General features: G+C 39.4%; 3 protein-coding genes across 9 annotated transcripts; all 3 read left to right on the top strand.

Annotated features, from left to right (window-relative positions):
- Positions 1 to 568: 568 nt before the first annotated feature.
- Positions 569 to 23,639, top strand: LOC103481856 (gastrula zinc finger protein XlCGF57.1-like). 6 transcript variants are annotated; one of them, XM_008437635.2, is made up of 3 exons: positions 569 to 822; positions 6,469 to 6,560; positions 21,052 to 23,639. In XM_008437635.2, exons 1-3 carry the CDS (start codon positions 759 to 761, stop codon positions 22,453 to 22,455), a joined length of 1,560 nt encoding a protein of 519 aa, XP_008435857.1. In that variant the 5' UTR covers positions 569 to 758; the 3' UTR covers positions 22,456 to 23,639. The 6 variants fall into 6 exon arrangements, with proteins under 6 accessions (XP_008435857.1, XP_017166225.1, XP_008435855.1 ...); XM_017310736.1 differs by lacking the exon at positions 569 to 822 and adding an exon at positions 1,394 to 1,496; XM_008437633.2 differs by lacking the exon at positions 569 to 822 and adding an exon at positions 1,394 to 1,634.
- On the top strand, positions 10,956 to 14,357 carry LOC103482080 (gastrula zinc finger protein XlCGF57.1-like). Its single transcript, XM_017310741.1, has 2 exons — positions 10,956 to 11,093; positions 12,332 to 14,357. Exons 1-2 carry the CDS (start codon positions 11,018 to 11,020, stop codon positions 13,771 to 13,773), a joined length of 1,518 nt encoding a protein of 505 aa, XP_017166230.1. The 5' UTR covers positions 10,956 to 11,017; the 3' UTR covers positions 13,774 to 14,357.
- LOC103481855 (gastrula zinc finger protein XlCGF57.1-like) lies at positions 14,581 to 18,252 on the top strand. Of its 2 annotated transcripts, XM_017310737.1 has the most exons (3): positions 14,581 to 14,639; positions 14,708 to 14,807; positions 16,420 to 18,252. In XM_017310737.1, exons 2-3 carry the CDS (start codon positions 14,744 to 14,746, stop codon positions 17,988 to 17,990), a joined length of 1,635 nt encoding a protein of 544 aa, XP_017166226.1. In that variant the 5' UTR covers positions 14,581 to 14,639; positions 14,708 to 14,743; the 3' UTR covers positions 17,991 to 18,252. The 2 variants fall into 2 exon arrangements, with proteins under 2 accessions (XP_017166226.1, XP_008435854.1); XM_008437632.2 differs by lacking the exon at positions 14,581 to 14,639 and having other exon boundaries at positions 14,646 to 14,807.

The raw sequence follows: 23,639 nt of genomic DNA, 5'->3' as shown, positions 1-23,639 counted from the left end.
CATTCTAAATCATTGTGACTAGACTAGCTAACTTTTAAACAAAGTTAGCAGTAAAATTTTGGACATATGACTATTCCAGAATTAAAACGGCTTAACCAAAAAGATTTAGTTCTATATATGAAAGTAAACTGACAACAAGATGTTATAAACGAGCGATATTCATGGCAACATTCCTGACAGACAGTTTGTCTCATTCAAACGGAGTTTCTCTGACTCCGTCTGCTGCTGCCTTTAACTCTGAGCCGTTCAGAGGGGGGAGGGGGAGGAAGCGCTCTGCTGAATGCGCTGTTTTGCGCCTTCAAAATAAAAGCATGCGAGTAGAAGATTTTAAAATTCTTCGCAACTGCGGTGAAATTATTGGGGGGGCGGGGGGGGACAAATGTGGCTCTCTCCAACATTGGGGGGGACATCCCCTCCCTCTTCCTACGCCTATGGGAGGGGCACGTAATTTTGGACAAGGCGATCAAAAGACTGCACGATTACGGAAGAGGATTGGGGCCACTTGAAAAAAAATAATATAACAGTTCTCAGAATTCTGGGATTAAAGTCAGAATTCTGAGAAAAAAGTCAGAATTCTGAGATTAAAGTCAGAATTCTGAGATTAAAGTCAGATTGTTTTTTTCTTTTTTCCAGTGGCCCCAATCCTCTTCCGCAGCACGATACTTCCGCTTCATTTGGCTCGAAATTGTGTGGAGCTGCACATCACTATTCTAACCCTATTCTCAATTAAAGCCAGAACATCAGGTACCAAGATTACAATGGAAAGTTGCAGATCTGAAGAACAATGCAGCTTCGTTGACTCTGTGAAGGAAGAGAGTGAAGGTAAATCACTTAATTTGGTCACTAATAATTATGATCATTAGAATCGATCGAAGCACGAGGTAAACAGTAAAGAGTTTATTAGGGCAATCGTGCGCCAAAGACGTATAGAGTTACAACGTTTCATCGACACAAATTCCTACACATCGCCAAAAAGTCTTAAACCTTGCGTAAAAACGGACAGGGTGTTGTAAAACCACAGAAAGAGGCCTTGTGCGAAATTCTGTCCACCAGTGAAAATCCGTTTACCCTGTGTCGGGAGCGCGCACAGCAAACAGAGAGGCGCGGATCCGGCCATTTTTACTGTGCTTAAGATCACGAAGCTGAAGTTGGTTTCCGATTCGGTAAACGACTCACGTCAAGACGGTGCCCGTCAGTTTAATCGACAGCTGCTGCTAAAAAACAATACAGGGCTTAAAGAGCTCCGGCCGGGGGCCGGATTTCCGCGTTTCCCCATCAGATACGGTTCCCCCTGCGTCTTCTTGCCGCTCCGCCCCGCCCACGGTCCGCCTCAACCAAACTGTAGATAAATAGACAAAGATGTCTGCCAATCAGAATTCTAGCTCCCGTGTTCTTGACCAATGATTGTAAAACGGTTTGTAGAAAAGAAGCGCGTGCGATCGGTTCGGCGATTAAATCAAATGCGATATGAAAGAAGATGGAGTTTGTCTCACCCGGTAAAGAAACACGTTTACTTGAGAAAGGAATTAAAAACAAGTGGCGCTGGGCATGTCTAGAGGAAAGGGGACAGGAAGTTGGCGGAAATTTTTCCAAAAGGGGGCGCTGGGATGCCTTTGGGGGGCGTTTGGTCGAAGGTAAACTTTACACCTTACAATCACAACGATACCAGTTTAGACTTTGAGCAACTTGCTAAAACTGTATTTCGTAACATTAAATCATGCCTGGCTGCAACTGTATCGATGGCAGCTCTCCTTATATTCAGTGTTTGTAGCTTCTTGGCGCAGCTCCGCTCCTGCTAGTAGTAGCTTCACCGCATCAGTTCAGGGTTACACCGGCTGATGACGTTGCTGAGATTCACTTTGTCTGATGTCTGATTTTCTAATATTTTATGTTTTATTGAGGATTTTTGTACATATGTTTTGGCAGTTCTGTGATCATGTCAAAGCAGCAACTTGTATTAAAAAGTGTTTTATTGTCCGTCTGGATACTGCCCGCTTCCATGGAAGGACAACAGAAAATCGCTCTTATAAACATGTAATTGCTAAAATCACAACACCCTCACTGTGTATCCCTCTGAAAAATGAACCAATTTAAATAAAGAAATCCCTCCATGAGTGATACCACGATAGAGAGCGTTCATTTTATAGCGTTAACACCGGAGCTGTAAGTGGTCCGGTATGAAACGGGTATGATAGAACAACGATACCACAACACTTTTAAATTTGTAAATTGTTTCTGTTGTTTTAAAAGGTTTATGTCAGTCTGCCTTTTCCGCATCGATACGTTTCCCGACCGCCGTATACCTTAGGGGGTTAAAAAAAAACAAAAAAAACGACGCGCACATTGCGCAAAACTGAAACAGGTGAAGCGGGACATAAAACGGAGCGATGAACTAGATGTGAATTGTGGCATAAAAACAGAGAATCCGATGCTGAACAGTGAAAAATCAACACATGATGTAAAACATGATGATTAGGCGGCGCAGCAGGTGATGAGTGAAAATTACTGATGGTCAATAAACGATAAAATAAATCTAGCAACAGGAAAGAAACTAAAGTGGACATAGCAATAAACCAAGAGAGGATTATACTAATCAAAGGAAACTAAATGGAAATGAATGAAGAACAAAATGCAAGAATAAACTAAAAAACTAAAGTAAATACAGATGAATAAACTGGTATAGCAAGACCTTTTGAGCAATAATAAATACAGAGACTGTATGGCAAGAATAAACAGACACTATATTCCAGATAAAAGGTAAAATAATATTGAAGTGCCATGGGTTTGTTGAGACCATATCTAGTACTGAGAATAAATATATCTTGGACCATAACAATAAATAACTTACCACTTATTTATGTTTTTAATTAGATTTGTTATATTCTTCAATATTATTTTTCATGTCAGTGTTAATGTCATGAGGCTGATGACTCCATGACACTTTCAATTTGACTCATTAGGACTTGATTAAGAACCAGATTTGTTTTTGTAATTTCTGTCCAGTAAAACTATTAATCTTTAAATCAATAGACAGGTCTATTTAAAGATATAATCCATGTTTCTGTCTCATATTTGTATGGCATTAAAAGGACCTGGAACTTTTGTTTTTCCACTGAAAGCTCTGGTTTGCACAATAACAAAACCCCTAAAATAAACAAAAATGGTCTTCTGTGGGGTCCTGCAGAGTTTTGTGTTTTTTAATCGTCAAGAGAATCAATCTTTTCCCAACTTTTGTCATGTTCACTTCAGCCTGACATTTGTGATAAATATTAAGGAAACTCACGCCCTTTGTCAGTGCTCTCCAGAAATGGGTCAGAGACTGGATTGGAGGTTCCCTCCCCCGGTCTATCATCAAGACTTGGTCCGTCCCCCTGACTTGAAGCTTCATGATTTTTGGGACAGTGTCCAGGTAGCCCGCAGTTGTAAAACACGGCCTCTTCGTCTGCTGCAATGTGGAATGTAGTGTCGGGTCCCAGAGTACAGGGTCAAGGCAGTCAGGTGCAATTCAGTGTCTCCTTTGTCTGCCCTTTTCTTCTTTCTGTCCTGCACGACACCGTCGCTGTGCAGCACATAACGTTTCAGATAAGTCAGCCTCATGACAAACCAGAGTGTTTGCTAAATGCTTCTTCCATGCAGTGAAGGACATCTTCAGCTGCTTCATCAGGGCGTTGTTTTATTGTCTGCAGGATGGTGTTGACAGTGCGCTGTGGAAATTGTTTTTGTAGTCCGATGCACAGCACCTCAAAGGCCAGATGATAAGGGGCATTGGGGTCAACTTTGGAGCCCTCATTGTTATGGTCCACATTTCTGAGACGGACATTGGGATGTCCAGCCAGGCAGGCAAGATCGCTGGGTTTGATTTTTGTAGCCATGCGTCGTATTTCAGCACAGTGGGACACATTTCATTGCACAGGGTCTTCAGTTTTGTGGCAAACGTTTTTTCTGTTTAGTTGAGCATCCATGTTTCTGCTCTCTGCTGGGAGTGGACGTAGACTGCAGGGCGGTCTTGAATCGGGCTGATGACAAAGCTTTGCTGCTTTTCTCCCTGGGAGGAGGCGGTGCTGTCTTTCCAGGGTCTTGTGGGGCGTTGGGGTGGCTCTTCGAACCGGGGGACGGGAGTCCAAATCCAGATCTGCCTGGAGAGCCTGGATCTCCACCTGGGGTGTAGGAAAAGGGGGTGAAGTGTCCCTTTGTCTTAAAGGGGAAAGGGCACCCACATTGTCAGTGCGGCCCGCTTTTTTTTCTATCCATTTTTCATCAAGCTGTGTTTGCACCTGTTTCAATTGTTTTACACTAAAGCTTCCTCCTTTAGGAAAGTCATAATTCTGTTTTAAGCATGCAAAACAGTCGTTCCCTTCCCTAAGAAGAGCCTAAGAGATATTTATAATCTTGCATGTTGTGATTTAATGTTGATTATGTTTTAAGAATTGTGATGATTATGAACTATTCATAAAGTATAAGAATAAAGTGTATTACATAGTAACCTTAGTGCTGTAAGTAGGCCAAAGGTCAGTTAGGGTCAAGACAGAACGCAGGAAATTGGAAGTGAACGAAGAAGGAAGTACAAAAAAGCAGAACTTAAAACTTGAGCAAGAGGAATTTGGAGCATTAACTCCAAATGGCCACAGAGTAAACAAAAAAGGGAGAAGTAAGTCACTAAGGGTGTTGACCAGTACCGTTGAGAGCCTGAAAAGAGGAAGAAAATGCTTCGTACCTAATGGAGCAGTTGAAGTCAACTTGTGATGCAGACAGAAGACCTACAGAGAACCGCGCCCTGGAGCCACAGAAATATAAAGACTGCACAGCTGGAAAGGGGAGAAGCCAACAGCCTTTGCACCTGGTTCCTGATTAGACTCCCGTCCTCAACTCCCCTATAGAGATCTCTACTTGCTGCAACTGACTTGGTCGATGGACTAGAATTACACAGCAGATAAGCTGAACAGTTCAGAGGACAACAAGATACATCTCACATCCATCCAGAGGAAGACTCTGCAGTGATTAGCAACACAGAATAAGGAAAGGTAGTAGATGGAGTACATGTGATTTTGAGTTTTATTTTGAATCTGAAATCATTGATTATTAAATTTGATATGTTACTTAACCCTGCCTGAAAGCTTGCTTAATAAAGATGCATCAAAATTCTAAGATGAGAGAGAGCTGCCGTCAACAGGTGCAGTTTTTGGAGTTAGGCAGCTGATTGCTTCACTAACTGAAAAAGGGTATGACACTTGCATGTAAGTGGCTAGATGAGTCTCGACATCAGCTTGTTCTTATTATTCTTATTAGAATAAGATTCCTTGAGTCTTATTCTAATAAGAATAAGACTCAAGGAGTTTAGAAATTCTCTGGACCTGTTAGATCAGGGGTCTCAAACTCAATTTACCCGGGGGCCGTTGGAAGCAGAGGCTGGGTGAGGCTGGGCTACATAAARGATTCCACAAAAAACATAAAAAAAATATCCTCAAATGTCATCAACATGCTTAGACTGTCATGAAAAGAACAGATACAGGTCGCATTACGTCAAAAAACAAATCGGAATTGGGTCACTTCAGGCTGCAGTGTGGAATAAGTTTATTCCACTTGGCATCGCTCTTGTTCTACGTTTCACAGAAGTCTTTAGCCAGCATGAAGTCAGTGAGGCTTAGCCTAGCACAGAATGTCAGCCATGACGAGGAACGGCAGGCGGGACTTCCTTCAGAGGTCCGCTCATCATGTGGGCCGCACTAATATTATACTTTCATATCACGGTGGGGAGGGGCTGCACAGTATTGCCCTGACAGCCTCGGTGCCTTCCCTTTCCAAGGAAAGTCAGAAATAAGACCATATAACTGCTTAAAGAAGAAATTAGCAAGGAAGATTGGAACATACTGAAATAAATATAAAAAATGTGGAAGAGCATTCATTTTGACGCAGTTAATGACGAACCAAGCAAGGACCTACGCTCTAAATCTAATTTCATTTTCAGTAGCAGGGGAGAAAAGGTGGCCTTAAAAAGATCTTCAATTTTATATGTTATTTGAATTCAAAGGTATATAAAGCTATCATTATACCTAAAGGGCAAGGTATGGAGGGGAAGGGATTTGGCTGCTAAACTGATGGGAAACAGCTCACTCTTCAACAACACATTACTTATAACCCTCACAATAAACAGTCCTTGGTGTAAAATATAGCCAAGATGTCCATGTAGCCCTGTTGCAATAAACAATAAATAGTCACATAATACATTAAAACTTCATAATTTCATTTGTTGTTTGAGTATTTAACATGTCTTCCAGTTCCAGTGTTAAATATTCAATAGAATTTAAAGTTTACTAATGTGGTCTTGCATTATTATAACATTACCATTATATCACCTGAAAATGGTCTCAAAACAGCAATATTATGATTTATCACAATAACTACTTGGACAATTTATCTTCAAGCAAAATTTGTCATCTTGACAGACATATGTTGATGTGTTTCCTACAGACGAGCAGCAGCTGATGGTTAAAGAAGAGGTTCCTGAACTGAGCAGTTCCAGTTTGGACCAGCAGAACCTCACATGTTCCCAGGTGAAGAAGGAAGAGGAGGAACAGTGGATCTGTCATTCTGAGAAGAATGAAGACGAAGAAAAACCTCAGTTGTCAGAGGTTCATCACATCAAACGTGAAGACAGCACAGAGACAGAAGCTCCAACCAGTAGTTCAGCTGAACAGATGAAAACAGAACCTGATGGAGAGATCAGTGGAGGACCAGAACCCAACAGGGAGCCGAATCCCAATCCTAATTTACAGACAAATATTGAAGAAAGGAATTCATCCTCTTCTGAGACTGAAGTCAGTGATGAGAGCGTAGATGATAATCTACCAGGTTCTGGATCTGAAAATGAAGGCAGTGATGAGAGCGTAGATGATAATCTATCAGGTTCTGGATCTGAAAATGAAGACAGTGATGAAGATCGGAGGGAACAAAGAACACGTCAGTCTGGTGTAAACAGCAAAGTGGGACGTAGAGCTGCCAAGAAGGCCTTCAGCTGCCCTGACTGTGGTAAACAGTTTGTGAGGAAGCAGATGTTCCAGAAACATATGGTAGGTCATTCAGGAGAAAAGTCTTCCAACTGTTCGGTTAAGAAGAATCACTGTAGAGGGAAGCAAAACGGTGATGAACAGATGGGAAGGAAATCCTTTTCTTGTGACGATAGTGGTAAAACCTTTAAGAAGCATGTTACTCTTAAATCTCACATTAAGAGAATCCATCGTGTTAAAAAATTAGTTTGTGAAGACTGTGGTAAAAGCTTTCACTATCAGGCTCAATTAAAAAATCACCAGAGACTCCACACAGGAGAAAGACCATTTGCCTGTGATAAATGTGGCAAAACATTTAGCCAAAAGTCTAGCCTTCAAACTCACATGGTGTGCCACAGTGAAGAAAAACCATTTGCCTGTAAAAAATGTGATAAAAGGTTTAGCCGGAAGACATACCTTAAATTGCACATGACCATCCATAAGGGAAAAAAACCATTTGCATGCAGCGACTGTGGCAGATGCTTCAGACTTAAGAGTGATCTAAAAGCCCACATGCTAACCCACTTGGATGTAAAACCATTTATTTGTGGGTATTGTGGTGGCAGATTTACTCGCAAAGCAAGTCTGCGTCTGCATGTTAGACTCCACACTGGGGAGAATCTGCTGTCATGTGATAAATGTGATAAAAAGTTTGCTCGGAAGTGTCACCTTGTAGCACATATGCGATTTCATGCAAATGTGGTGCCTGGAAAGGGAAACTTTGCTTGTGAAGAATGTGGAAGAAGGTTTGTGAAGAGGTGTCATGTTGAAAGACATATGGTTATTCACACAGGAAAGAAACAATTTAAATGCAATATTTGCTTGAAGACGTTTACGAGAGGTGAGAATATGAAGAATCACAAACTGAAAATTCACAATGAATAGATATTACAGTTCATTTGGAAAGATTTTCTGTCAAAATGCCACAGAAGTTTGCATTTTGTCTCCTTTTACTAACAAATATATAAAAAAAATGATGATTCCACCCTAGGATTTTCCTCCCACCAAAGTATATGCAGCAGCTAAGAAGATGTTGGCAGTCAACACATACATTGCTGTGGCAACAATGGGCCAATTCTTATCTATGTATTGTCATGATGGAGAGATCAGCACGAGGATGAATGCGAGCAGTCGGAAAACAATGAGGGCATGGAATGAAAACCAGCAATCAGACCTGAAACCTGGGAGTAGTGATGGACTCTGACCTGAACCTTCAGAGCCACATTAAGACAGTCACAAAGTYGGCCTTCTATCACCTGAAGAACATCTCCAGGATTAGAGGACTTATGTCTCAGCACGATCTAGAGAAACTCATCCATGCGTTTATCTTTAGCCGCATTGATTACTGCAACAGCGTCTTCACAGGTCTRACYAATCAAACAGCTGCAGCTGATCCAGAACGCTGCTGCTCGTGTTCTCACTAAAACCAGGAAGATAGAGCACGTAACACCAGTTTTAAAGTCCCTACACTGGCTCCCTGTAGCTCAAAGAAGAGACTTTAAAATACTGTTGTTAGTTTATAAATCACTGAACGGTTTAGCACTACAATAACTTAAAGATCTGTTATTGTTGTACCAACCGTCTAGACCCCTCAGATCTTCTGGTTCTGGTCTGCTCTGCATCCCCAGAACCAGAACCAAACGAGGAGAAGCAGCATTCAGTTTCTATGCACCACAGATTTGGAACAAACTTCCAGAAAACTGTAAAACAGCTGAAACACTGGGCACCTTTAAATCTCAACTTAAAACCCACCTGTTTAGAGTTGATTATGGCTAAATTAGGATTAGAGTGCGGGTTTTGATGTCTTTGATGTTTTTCATCTTTTTATCTTTTTATCTATTTAATAATTTATTTTTATTTCTCTTTCTCACTGTTTACGTTTTAATGATGTAAAGCCCCCCGGAAAACGTCCCAGTTAAACGACGTTTAACTAAAGTTCTACGGGGTTTAGAGTCTCAGTTGACGGTGTTCAACTAAAATCCTAGAGGTTGGAGTCCTTGTCAAACAGTGTTTTTGACTAAAGTCCCAGAGGGTTTGAGTCCCAGTTAAACGATGTTTAACTGAAGTCCTAAAAGGGGTGTGGGTTTGAATGTTTTTATCTTTTTTAATATCTTTCTTTTCTAAATCTCTTTCTCACTGTTTATTCAATGTCACACGCTGTTTTTATTTTAATTATGTAAAGCACTTTGAAATGCCTTGATGCTGAAATGTTCTATACAAATAAAATTTGATTGATTTGATTGATTGTTTGGGTTGTGGGTTACTATTTGGTTAAAGAAGAAGTGCAGCACAGTTCTCTGTGACCTTATTATGTCACTCTACGATATATTTTCATTTACGACTGACACTGAATTTGAGGTTTTTCTGAGCTGTAAGCCATAATCATCACAAATACATAAAATAAAGGTGTGCTGTTTTTCATGTGTGGAATTTATTTAATATGTGATTTTCATTCTTGAAATAAGTGACTAACATATTTAACTTCAAGATATTCTGTTTTTTATTCGGTGTATCGAATAAAAGAAGAAAAACCATTAGCATGCAGCAACTGTGGCAGATGTTTCAGACTTAAGGATGTTCTTAAAAGCCACATGATAACCCACTCAAATGTAAAACCGTCTGTCTGTGGGTATTGTGGTGCCACTTTTACTCGGAAACAAAGTTAATTCCTGCATGTTAGACTCCATACTGCGGATAATCAGCTGTCATGTGATCAATGTGATGAAAAGTTTGTCTTTAAGAGTCGCCTTCTAAAACATGCAGATTCATCAGAAGGAGGGTAAAGTGGTGGACGGGAAGGGAAACTTTGCTTGTGAGGAATGTGGAAGAAGGACAGATCTCCTTTCATGTGTGTTTTTCACACAGGAAGAAAACCATTTAGATGCGATCTGTGTTTGAAGTTGTTTACATGAGCGGAAACTGAGGAATCATAAACTGAGGATTCACAGTAAACAGAATTCATACGGAGAATTCGCTTGGAAAGACTTTCTGTACAAACGCCACTGCAGTTCAGATTATTTTGCTTCCATTTGATCAAGATTAGTTTTAGTATTTTGAGTTTGACATGATCTCTTGTCAAAGAGATCATGTCTATTTGACAAGAGCTGCTGGTATTAGCAGCTCTGGTGTCTGCTAATACCAGACACCAGAGCAGTGTCTGGTATTAGCAAATAATGGGGAAAACTGCCTCTGTTCTGCGATAAAATGATTTTGGCAGCTCATTGTGGGTAAGTCATGAAGTGGCTTTTAAGTGGATTTTCTTTATATCATGTATTATTTCTATTTTTAACAAGTGCAGAAATAATGAATTTATTGTCTCAATAAGGTGTATGCAGCACAAAAATGTTACAAAAAATGTAAAAGAATTAAAACAAGCAAATCAGAGAGAAAGAGTGTCATTAAACAAAATCCAATGAAATAATTGGAAATAAGGTGAGATGAAAATAAATGGTTTTACAACATTTTTAATAAAATCCAAAAGGCAGTAGGTGAAATTAGAACTGGGAGAAAAAAATACAAAGGATGAGAGGCTAATAAGATTAAGACTTGGATATGCAGGACTTACAATTATACTTTTACAATAAAAAAGCATAATACAGGGAAATGTAACGTGGAATGGAAGAAATTTTAGAACATGTTATATTAGACTGTCATAAAGATTTATAAAGAGAGAGTTTGGAAAAATAAACAGTTTAGTGTAATAGCAACACTAAAAAAGAACTTGTATTTGTTATCATTTGCTTGTTAAAGAAATCAACATTGATTATTGGAATTTGATTACATACAGGTTTTTGATTTTTATGTGTACATAATACTTTGAAGACCCACACTCCGAACCAGTAGGTGGCGGCAATGCCCACTTTAAGTTTTCTTGCCATCTGCAAGAAGAACAACTTGAATTTACCGGATTTCTTTTGAGTAAGTTCTTCGATTCACAGTGTAACCCTATTCTCCTGAAAAGCCAAAACATTAAGATGAAGATTACGATGGAAAGTTGCAGAACTGGAGAACAATGCAGCTTCGTTGACTCTGTGAAGGAAGAGAATGAAGGTACATCACTTCATTTGATCATTTTCAAATAACTGATCATTAGAATTGATGGAAGCACGAGGTAAACAGGAAAGAGTTTATTAGGGTAATCCTGCGCCAAGCATGTATACTGAGAGCTACTACCACTATAGACACAAACACCTAGATATCGCCAAAATTATTAAAACCTTGCGTAAAAATGAACAGGATATTGTAAAACCACAGAAAGAGGTCTTGTGTGAAATTCTGTTCCCTTGTGTTGACCCTGTGTCGGGAGCGCGCACTGCAACCAGAGGCGGTGTTATGCCGAGAAACGCAAGTGCTGCCGAGGGACCACTTCCGCCTGACAAATAAGAATCAGTCACCAAACTCTGTTTTCCAACACAATTGTGCGTGTTTAGAATTTTTAATTGCTCATAGCCAGATGATGGCAGGACAAGTAAAATTAGACTTCCTTAAAACATAAAAAATAAATAAATAAAAATCCTGTTCTAATGTAAAATATGACAGTTTACTGGATGAACAATATTTCTACTTCTTTTTTTCATTATTAATGGCGTTTATAGGTCCAGAATAATAAGTCCTAGCATTTGCATTAAATGCCTTAAAATATAATTCTATCATTCTGAGATGTGTGAACATAGTTTCTCTCTTCTACAAGAATTTAATTAAAGGCTTGCAGAAACATCAAAGAGGAACACAGTATTTCAGCCTGAAGCTCACACCTTGTAACGTTTGTTACCCCATCATCTTCAGACACTGCCAGTGATAATCACACAGCTATCACTGGCAATCTGTAAACATTTACTACTTAATTGCCAAAGTTACCTGAAGAGAATCAAATATTTTAGCACTGAAATAATCTGCTCTTTCTCAATAACACGGGAGCTAATTATTTTTTCCACCAACTTCTTAGCTGTGTTTATTCCGCTCATCGTGGACAACAAATCCTGTAGATTTCCGAAGCAGAGTCACAATAAACAGTTAATGTGAAGATGTCCATGTAGGCCTGTTGCAATAAAAAAAATCATTTATTGCAAAATGATAAATTAAAACTTCATAATCAATTTTATTTGTTGTTTGAGCATTTAACATGTCGTCCAGATCCAGTGTTAAATATTCAATAGAATTTAAAGTTTATTAATGTGGTCTTGTGTTATTATGCCATTACAAGTATATTACTTGAACATGATCTCAAAACAACAATTATTATCATTTCTTGCAATAACTTCAAGCCTATGTTCATGTGTTTCCTACAGACGAGCAGCAGCTGCTGGTGGTTAAAGAAGCGGTTCCTGATCTCAGCAGTTCCAGTTTGGACCAGCAGAACTTCACATGTTTCCAGGTGAAAAAGGAAGAGGAGGAACAGTGGATCAGTCAGGATGTAGGACAGCTTACTGTGAAGAAAGAAGAAGAGAAAGAAGAGAAACCTAAATTGTCAGAGGCTCATGACATCAAAAGTGAAGACAGCAGAGAGACAGAAGCTCCAAACAGCAGCTCAGCTGAACAGATAAAAACAGAACCTGATAGGGAGATCAGTGGAGGACCAGAACCCAACAGAGAGCTGGATCCAAATCAAAATTTACAGCCAAATATTGAAGAAAGGCATTCATCCTCTTCTGAGACTGAAGWYAGTKATGAGAGYGAAGATGATAAKCTRTCASRTTSTGKATCTGAAAATGWAGACAGTGATGAAGATKGGAGGGARCMCAGAACACGTCAGTCTGGTGTAAACAGCAAAGTGGGACGTAGAGCTGCCAAGAAGGCCTTCAGCTGCCCTGACTGTGGTAAACAGTTTGTGAGGAAGCAGATGTTCCAGAAACATATGGCAGGTCATTCAGGAGAAAAGTCTTCCAGCTGTTCGGTTGACAAGAATCACTCTAGAGGGAAGCAAAACGGTGATGAACAGATGGGAAGGAAATCCTTTTCTTGTGACGATTGTGGCAAAACTTTTCAGAAGCAAACTGCTCTTAAATCTCATATTAAGAGAATCCATTCTGGTAAAAAATTTGTTGTTTGTAAAGACTGTGGTAAAAGTTTTCGTTGTCAGGCTCAATTAAAAAGTCACTGGACACTCCACACAGGAGAAAGACCTTTTGCCTGTGATAAATGTGGCAAAACATTTAGACAGAAGTTTGGTCTTCAACGTCATCTGGTCTGCCACAGTGAAGAAAAACCATTTGCCTGTGATCAGTGTGATAAAAGGTTTAGCCGGAAGACATCCCTTAAAATGCACATGACCATCCATAAGGGAGAAAAACCATTTGCATGCAGCGACTGTGGCAAATGCTTTAGAAGTACAGGTGAACTAAAAAGCCACATGATATCCCACTTAGATCTAAAACCATTCATTTGTGGGTATTGTGGTGGCAGATTTACTCGCAAAGCAAGTCTGCACCTACATGTTAGACTCCACACTGGGGAGAATCTGCTGCCATGTGATAAATGTGATAAAAAGTTTACTCGGAAGGCTCACCTTCAGAAACACATGCGATTTCATGCAAAACTAGAGAATGCGTGGTCTGGAAAGGGTTGCTTTGCTTGTGAAAAATGTGGAAGAATGTTTGTGAAGAAATGTCTTGTTGAAAGACATATGGTTATTCACACAGGAAAGGATCCATTTAGACGCAATATTTGTTTGAAGAGGTTTACTAGAGCTGAGAATCTGAAGAATCACAAACGGCGAATTCACAGTGAATAGACATTTCAGTTTATTTGGAAAGATTTTCTCCAAAAATGCTACAGGAGCTTGCATTCTGTTTCCCTTTAATTAGGATTAATGCTAATATTTTGGTTTAGATTTTCCCCTTCCTGATTTCATTTTTCGTCACACTTCAGTGTTTTCTAATTCTAAAGCTATGGGACTTGATCAAACCACAGGGAGAGCCTTTATCCACAAATTGTGAAAGCATGGGACAGTGGGGAACCTTCCCAGGACGACTGACCAAAATTACCCTAAGAGTGCAATAACAACTCATCCAAGAGGTCCCAAAAGACCCCATAGCGACATGCAAAGATCTGCAGGCTTCACTTGCCTCAGTTAAAGTAACAGGTCATACCTCCAGCATAAGAAAGAGACTAGCATAAATGACCATGGAGTTCCAAATTGAAAACCACCACTGAACTAAAAGAACATTAAGACTTGTCTTAGCTTTTCCAGGGCACATCATAATTATCCTCCAGAAAACAATATGTGCATGGCATGCTGGTTACTATTTGGTTAAAGAAGAAGTCCAACACAATTCTCTGTAACCTTATTTTGTGACTGTGCGATATATTTCTATTTACGACCGACACTGAATAATCATCACAAGTACAAAAAAATAAATTGGTGATGTATTTCATCTTGTGTGGAATTTATTCCTTAAATAACCGAGTAATACATTTAACTTAAAGGTATTTTATTTTTATTCTATACCTATTAATACGTATCCCTCCATTTTCACTCTGACTTATTTATTTTTTGAACATTTTAATGTTGTAGGAGCCAACTGACTCCAGCAGATGGCAGCAGTGAGACAGATGGCTGCGTGTGGCTTACAGATGCCTGACCAAAATCCATCTGAGGTCCATAACAATTTGAATCTGAGCGTGAGCTTTTCCTTTCACAGTGTAACCCTATTTTCCTTTTAAAGCCAGAACATTAGGGGCGCAAGAGGACCAAGGTTACAATGGAAAGTTGCAGATCTGGAGAACAATCCAGCTTTGTTGACTCTGTGAAGGAAGAAAGTGAAGGTAAAACACTTAATCTGATCATTATGAAATAGTTATGGTCATGAGAACCTATGGAAGAATGAAGAAAAAGGGAAAGAGCTGAGTTCCTACTCTAGACATAAACGGCTAGATGTGAACTGGGGCAGAACAGGTCTCGTTGCCCTGTGTGAGGTGCAGCCATGGAGGCAGGTACCACGCAGTCTTCGCTGCACTAATGATCGATTTGTCTGCGTAATCCCGTCAAGGTTTACTTTAATTTTAATCTACTGCTCCTGGTCAAACAAACAAAACAAAAAAAAAGCTGATCTTGTGCGGATTTTTTTCTTACACAGTTCTGTGTTTTTTTAATTCGCAGAGACAATCAATGTTTTTTTAAACTTAGTGTGTGTGTCATGGTCACTAATAGGTTGACAGAGATCAGTCAGCCACCATGCACTGTTGTCCCACTTGTGCTTATTTAGAAGTTTTAATTGCTGCAATAAAATGATGGAAGCTCGCTGGTCACAGTTAGGCTTCCTGAAAAGATGGCAGTGTAGACTTGTTATTCTATTTAACTGCATGTTAATGTAAAATATGACATATAAACCTGCAATATGGACTTTTATTTAAAAAAAAAAATCATTTACATATTTGTTGAAACTGTTAATATGTTGTGACAATATACAGGGCCGACCCAAGCCTCCATGGGGCCCTTAGCAAAATCTGGTTTTGGGGTGTTATGTCAGATCATCATACGTTTACCACCAACTGACGGCTACATCTGTCAGACAAGTAAGCGCTGTCATTACTATATGGTTTTATTTAATCAGCAACATAGAATCATGAAGAAGATCGTCATACACTTTGTTATTAACAGCTGTATGACATCCTGACTTAGTGGTTAACTAGTCAGACCATCATCAAGCAACAGGTGGGTGAGTTTTACACGGGCGTGTTTTGTAGTTGACTGCAGCTTTAGCTAGTCCTTGCTTTAAATACACTTTGAAACCGCGACAATGCATGTATATCTATCTAGTTATCATTGAAAACAATTTGTTGACTTATTTTCATCGTAACTTGTCGTGTATGCTGAACTAACTCTTCGGAAGGTCGGACTTCTTAATGCGCAGGCATGCGTACTCACTGCATGTATGCTATTCTGACGGTGTATGATGATCTGATAGAACAAGGGCCCTCTGTTTTTGCTAACAATGTGGATGCCTGCAATCAACAGTCATATGATTAGCTCATTCACACACCTACTATAAACTTATTGCATCTCTGACAGTGTTGTTTACATTATATCCTATATATATTACAGGATTCATTTATTTCACGTGTTTGCTGCAGGAAATCGGCAACTGTGGGAGATTAAACACTCCTTAGTGTAAAATTTAGCCAAGATGTCCATGTAGGACTTTTGCAATAAATAATCACATAATAAATTAAAACTTCATAATCCATTTTATTTGTTGTTTGAGGATTTAACATGTCGTCCAGTTTGAGTGTTAAATATTCAATAGAATTTAAAGTTTATTAATGTGGTCTTGTGTTATTATGACATTACCGGTATATTACATGAAAATGATCTCAAAACACCAATATTATCATTTATCACAATAACTTCAGGCCTATGTTCATGTGTTTCCTACAGAAGACCAGCAGCTGCTGGTGGTTAAAGAAGAGGTTCCTGATCAGAGCATTTCCAGTTTGGACCAGCAGAACCTCACCTGTTCTCAAGTGAAAAATGAAGAAGAGGAACAGTGGATCAGTCAGGAGGTAGAGCAGCTTACTGTGAAGAATGAAGAAGAAGAGAAGCCTCAATTGTCAGAAGTTAATCACATCAAACGTGAAGACAGCAGAGAGACAGAAACTCCAACCAGTAGTTCAGCTGAACAAATGAAGACAGAACCTGATGGAGAGATCAGTGGAGGACCAGAACCCAACAGAGAGCTGGATCCAAGTACTAATTTACAGCCAAATATTGAAAGTTATTCAGCCTCTTCTGAGACTGAAGTCAGTGTTGACAGTGAAGATGACAACCTGTTAGGTTGTGGATCTGAAAATGAAGACAGTGATGAAGATTGGAGGGAACCCAGAACACGTCAGTCTGGTGTAAACAGCAAAGTGGGACGTAAAGCTGCCAAGAAGGCCTTCATCTGCCCTGACTGTGGTAAACAGTTTGTGAGGAAGCAGATGTTCCAGAAACATATGGCAGGTCATTCAGGAGAAAAGTCTTCCAGCAGTTCGGTTGAGAAGAATCACTCTAGAGGGAAGCGGAACGGGGATTCACAGTCGAAACTCAAACCAGGAAGGAAATACTTTACTTGTGACAATTGTGGTGAAACCTTTAAGAAACTAACTGCTCTTAAATGTCATATCAGAATCCATTGTGGTGAAAAATCAGTTGTTTGCAAAGATTGTGGTAAAATCTTTCACTCCCGGGATCATTTTAAATCTCACCAGAGACTGCACACTGGAGAAAAACCCTTTGCCTGTGATAAATGTGGTAAAAGATTTAGCCAGGAGCATACCCTTAAAAATCACATGACATGCCACACAGGAGAGAAACCATTTCAGTGCGAGTTGTGTGACAAAAAGTTAGTCTCAAATGGAGGCCTGAAGACCCACATGACCATCCATAAAGGAGTAAAACCATTTGCGTGCAGCGACTGTGGCAGATGCTTCAGACTTAAGAGTGATCTAAAAGGCCACATGACAACCCACTTAGACGTAAAATCGTTTGGCTGTGGTTATTGTGGCACTAGTTTTTCTCACAAAAGAAGTCTTCTCCAGCATGTTAGACTCCACACTGGGAAGAACCTATTGTCATGTGATAAATGTGATAAAAAGTTTGTCGGGAAGTATTACCTTCTAAGACATATGCGAGTTCATCTGAAACGGGAAAAAGCGGTGACCGGGAAGGGGAACTTTTCTTGTGAGGAATGTGGGAAGAGGTTTCTCCAGGAGGCACATGTGAAAAGCCACATGGTGATTCACACAGGACTGAAACCATTTAGCTGTGATTATTGTGGCGCCAAATTTACTCACAAAAGAAGTATGCTGCGGCATGTCAGACTCCACACTGGGGAGAATCTTCTGTCATGTGATAAATGTGATAAAAAGTTTGCTCGGAACTATTATCTTCTCAGACATATGCGGGTTCATGCGAAAGAGGAGAAAGTGGTGACTGGAAAGGGGAACTTTGCTTGCAAAGAATGGTGAAGAAGGTGGTATGCAAAAAAATTGCTTGGTTATTCACACTGGAAAGAAAACATTTACCTGTGACCTTTGTTTGAAGAAGTTTGCACGAGTGGAAGGCCGGAAGATGAACAAGGCTCATGGTGGGGGCGCATATTTCTGCCCAAATCAGGCAGTGGACTTTATGTTTAATTTGGTCTTTTGTGTATTCTTGCTATTTTTGAATAAAAGCAGAAAATGATCAATTTATTGTTTCTGTAAAGCGTCTGAAGGACAAAATGTGACAAAAATGTGTAAAAGAATTAAATAAACTCCCCAATTTTTAAAATTTATTTTGTGTCAAACATATTTTGTCTTGTTAATTTTTCTTGCACTAAATGGAGACCATTTCCCATAAAGCTTAATTCTTTCTATGCTTGGACACAGCACTCCGTGAAAATAACCAGCTTCTTCGGCAATGACATTCTGAGGATTAGGCTCCTTGTGGACGGTTTCAGTGTTTGTTTTCTGAACGTCTGTCCGGTCAGCAGACTTCCCCGTGAATGTGTAGTTCACTAATCCAAACTGAGAGACCATTTAGAGGCTCAAAAAACCTTAGTGGATATTTGGAGTTCATGTGAGACGCCAGGAATTTTTAATGTTGAACTACCTTGCGATTTTCTAATTTTCTGAAACACTAAATTTGGGGTTTTTGTGATTTTTAAGCTCATCACAATTACAAGAAATAAATGGTTGAAATATTTCAGTCTCTGACTGTAAGTACTCTATATAAGTGAGCTTACCTTCCTGAAATAACTGACTAATATATTGAACTTCTTTAAGAAATTCCGCTTCTTTTTACATGTACCTGTATATCTCCGTTTTCAATCCAGCCTCGTTTCAAAACATCTGAATGTTGTATTAACCAACTGACTCCAGCAGATGGCAGCAGTGTGTGGCTGTGCAGACGCCTGATCAAAATCCTTCTAAGGTCCATAACTATCTTAAATCTACCGGAGCTTTTCGATTCACAACGTAACCCTATTTTCCATGAAAGTCAGAACATCGGGGGCGTGTGTGGACCAAAATTACGATGGAAAGTTGCAGATTTGGAGAACAATCCAGCTTCGATGACTCTATGAAGAAAAAGAGTGAAGGTAAATCACTTAATCTTGTCATTATGAAATAATTCTTATCATTAGAACCAGTCAAAGCATGAAGTAAACATGTTGATGCTCCTAATATGTACCGAGAGTTCCAACTATAGACACAAACGCCTGGATGTTATCAGAAACCCCGTTTCAGAAAGCGGGTTAGTGAAAACTCTGGAAAAACTGAGTTTGTTCATATCCTCGAAATTTGATTTGAGGAAAAGAGTCAATGTACTTCTGCGAACGATTATTATTTCTCGGAAACAGAATGGTTTGAACAAACTATGTCTTTACCACTTTGTCGCTGAGACTTGGCAATAGGAAGTGCCTTGGAATGTGGAGTGAAAAGTGGCTAATATCAACAACAAATCATCACACCGGAATCTGTTTCTGTCTGCTATATTCTGGCCAACTTTGGAAGGTTCTTAGCGCACCTCCATTTTACACAACTTCCAAATTCAAATAAATTTCACAGAGGACTCATAGACTCAAACATGTCTATATATAGTTCTCAAATAGTTCGGTTCGTTGTTTGGTTGACGCACAAATTTTGGCTTGCGCTTAGGGGAGTTTCCAGGAATTGTCCAGCTGGAACATTTCAAGTTATTTCTCCACATCTCTCCAGATCTGAATTCCTTCCTGATTTTCCAGGTCAGAGAGACTCAGGAGATTTGACACAGTACATTTCTTTTTGATAAAAACATAATTAAACCAGATTTTATGAACATTTACTCAGTACTTGAGTAACCCTTTTACCAAAAACCTTTTTTTTTTTACTTTTTATTCTTGAGTTATTTCTTGAAATGCTACTTTATACTTTTGCTTGAGTAAAAGTATATTGAAGTAATGCTGTTACTTGGCCACTCTACCCACCTCTGTTACATCCCTCTGTGTTTATTTAATGCTGGGAATAAACCCAACCTTTAATTTCTGTGTATATTAATAGAGAAGAATGTATATATTTGTATGTGTTGAAACTTTTATTTTAGGTCATTTTTGAACCTGCATTTTTAAAGAGCTCTTTTTCCCTTGCACTCACAGCTGTGCTGCTTCTCCTTGCTCGGTTTAGATGTCAGCCATTATATCATCAACAAATCTCACAATAGGCTCCATCGTCTCTCTATCGTCGGCCATCGTTTCTATATCTTCTACCATATACCGTAGTGTATTCCTAGTTAACACAAATTTCATGCCAACGGTACAATAAAAAAATAATCCGTTGTGAAAAAGAAATGCATTTTATGCTAATGTCAAAATGTGAACCAAGCAAATTAAAACCATCCATCTATCCATCCATTTTCTTGCACCCTTGTCCCTAAGTGGGGACGGGAGGGTTGCTGTTGCCCATCTCCAGCTAACGTTCCGGGCGAGAGGCGGGGTCACCCTGGACAGGTCGCCAGTCTGTCGCAGAGCAACACAGAGACACACAGGACAAACAATCATGCACACACACTCACACCTAGGGGCAATTTGGAGAGGCCAATTAACCTGACAGTCATGTTTTTGGACTGTGGGAGGAAACCGGAGTACCTGGAGAAAACCCACCATGCACAAGGAGAACATGCAAACTCCATGCAGAAAGACCAGGGCCGGGAATCAAACCCAGAACCTTCTTGCTGCAAGGCAACAGCTAAAACCACAATATCTTAACTTTTTAAAATAAATCTAGAGTTTTTTTTCAAGTCATAGATCATTTTAGTGGTACTTACACTTCCTTTTATATTTTGGCATCTATTAATACTTTAGTCATCAATTATGAGTACGCAATACATTTCAAATAAGTGTCTACTAGACAGTTATATTCACAATAAACAGACTTTGGTGTAAGATTTAACCAAGATGTTTATGTGTGTCCTGCAGGAGAACAGCAGCTGCTGGTGGTTAAAGAAGAGGTTCCTGATCTGAGCAGTTCCAGTTTGGACCAGCAGAACCTCACATGTTCCCAGGTGAAGAAGGAAGAGGAGAAACAGTGGATCAGTCAGGATGCAGGGCAGCTTACTGTGAAGAAAGAAGATGAAGAGAAACCTGGATTGTCAGAGGTTCATCACGTCGAAAGTGAAGACAGCAGAGAGACAGAAGCTCCAACCAGCAGCTCAGCTGAACAGATGAAAACAGAACCTGATAGGGAGATCAGTGGAGGACCAGAACCCAACAGAGAGCTGGATCCAAATCAAAATTTACAGCCAAATATTGAAGAAAGGCATTCATCCTCTTCTGAGACTGAAGACAGTGATGAGAGTGAAGATGATAATCTGTCAGGTTCTGGATCTGAAAATGAAGACAGTGATGAGAGCGAAGATGATAATCTATCAGGTTCTGAATCTGAAAATGAAGACAGTGATGAAGATTGGAGGGAGCCCAGAACACGTCAGTCTGGTGTAAACAGCAAAGTGGGACGTAAAGCTGCCAAAAAGACCTTCAGCTGCCCTGACTGTGGTAAACAGTTTGTGAGGAAGCAGATGTTCCAGAAACATATGGCAGGTCATTCAGGAGAAAAGTCTTTCAGCTGTTCGGTTAAGAAGAATCACTCTAGAGGGAAGCAAAATGGTGATGCACAGATGGGACTCGAACCAGGCAGAAAATCCTTTTCTTGTGATGATTGTGGTAAAACATTTCAGAAACTGTACAGTCTTAAATGTCATATGAGAATCCATCGTGGTGAAAACTTAGTTGTTTGCAAAGATTGTGGTAAAAGCTTTCACTCTCAAGAACATTTTAAATATCACCTGACACTCCACACAGGAGAAAGACCCTTTGCCTGTGATAAATGTGGCAAAACATTTAGCCATAAGTGTAGCCTTAAAATGCACATAACAAGCCACTCAGGAGAGAAACCATTTCAGTGTGAGCTGTGTCATAAAAAGTTTACTTCAAATGGAGGTCTGAAGAACCACATGACCATCCATAAGGGAGAAAAACCATTTGCATGCAGCAACTGTGGCAGATGTTTCAGACTTAAGAGTGATCTAAAAGGCCACATGATAACCCACTTTGATGTAAAACCGTTTGTCTGTGGGTACTGTGGTGCCAGTTTTACTCGGAAACAAAGTCTGATTTGGCATGATAGACTTCACACTGGAGAGAAACTCCTGTCATGTGATAAATGTGATAAAAAGTTTGCTCGGAAATCTCACTTTCAAAGACATGTCCTGGTCCATGAGGGAAAGAAGAAACCTGTTTCTCAAATCAAAAAGTTTTCTTGTAAGGAATGTGGAAAAAAGTTTCTTGAAAATTATCAAGTAAAACGACACATGGTTATTCATATCAGAGAGAAACCGTTTAGCTGCAATCTATGTTCAAAGACGTTTGCACGAGCGGAAGGAGTAAAGATGCATAATAAAAGAATTCACTTTAAGTAGAGATTTCACACTGAAACTTTATGTTTGACAAAGTTTATTTTATGTCAAACATATTTGGAGTTAAATATGCTCACTCACATGAGTGAGGCATGGTGCCTCACATGAGTGAGGCACCATGTCATATGAGGCACCATGAACCTTTAAAACTGAACTTCTTTGCAATTTTCTGAGACACTGAATTTTGTTTTTTCATGATCTGTAAGCTCATCACAATTACAAGAAATAAATGGCTCAAATATTTTACTCTCTGTAAGAAATTCACTTTAGATTCCTATATAAGGAATTTAAAGTGCAAGGAATTTACACTTAATTTACACTTGACTCACTTATACCTGAGTAAAGGTATAAGTGAGTTTTCCTTCCTGAAATAACTGACTAATATATTCAACTTCCACTTTAAAAACATCTGAATGTTGTCTTAACCAAATTACTCCAGCAGACGGCAGCAGTGAGACACATGGCAGTGTGTGGTTGTGCAGATGCCTGAGCAAAATTCATTTAAGGTCCATAACTGAATCTACCGGAGTGTGAGCTTTTCGGTTCACAGTGTAACCCTATTTCCCATTAAACATTAGGGACGTGTGTGGACCAAAATTACGATGGAAATTTGCAGATCTGGAGAACAATCCAGCTTCGTGTCCTTTATGGTCACAAGATCATAAATGACACGAGAGTTTTCTAAGCAACGTAGCACTATATTTAAGTTTAATCATTGTGTTTTTTTGTTTTTGGTTTAATCGTATAAATTCCCGGCTTTTAGGGGGTTTAAGCTGTCCCACACAGACATCCTTTGCTCGCACAATTTGTGGAACATGCAGCAAAGCAGACAAATACAATCTGCATCACCTTTACTGGCTTTTTAAAATGAACTCCTGCAGAGCGGCAAAGACATAACAGTGTGTTGCTATAAAGAGATGGTGCCTGGAATTATTTGATTATCCTGCAGCTCAAAATTCCTGTTGCTGTTGGAGGATATTTTGAATCTATATTTTTACCATTTAAATGTTATATATTTTTTTAGATATTCCAAATATTTTACAAGCAATGTATTCTGGCATGTTTCGTAAATCACACTGCAAAGAACAGTGTGTTATACAACTTTGTATTGTGTTTTTATGATGTAAAGCACTTTGAAATGCCTTCTTGCTGAAGTGTCCTCTACAAATAGAATTTGAACGATTGTT

This window comes from Poecilia reticulata, linkage group LG19 (genome assembly GCF_000633615.1).
Source record: "Poecilia reticulata strain Guanapo linkage group LG19, Guppy_female_1.0+MT, whole genome shotgun sequence".
Classification (NCBI taxonomy): domain Eukaryota; kingdom Metazoa; phylum Chordata; class Actinopteri; order Cyprinodontiformes; family Poeciliidae; genus Poecilia; species Poecilia reticulata.
Note: the sequence above shows the minus strand (reverse complement) of the source record. Positions and strands in the feature narration are given on the sequence as shown.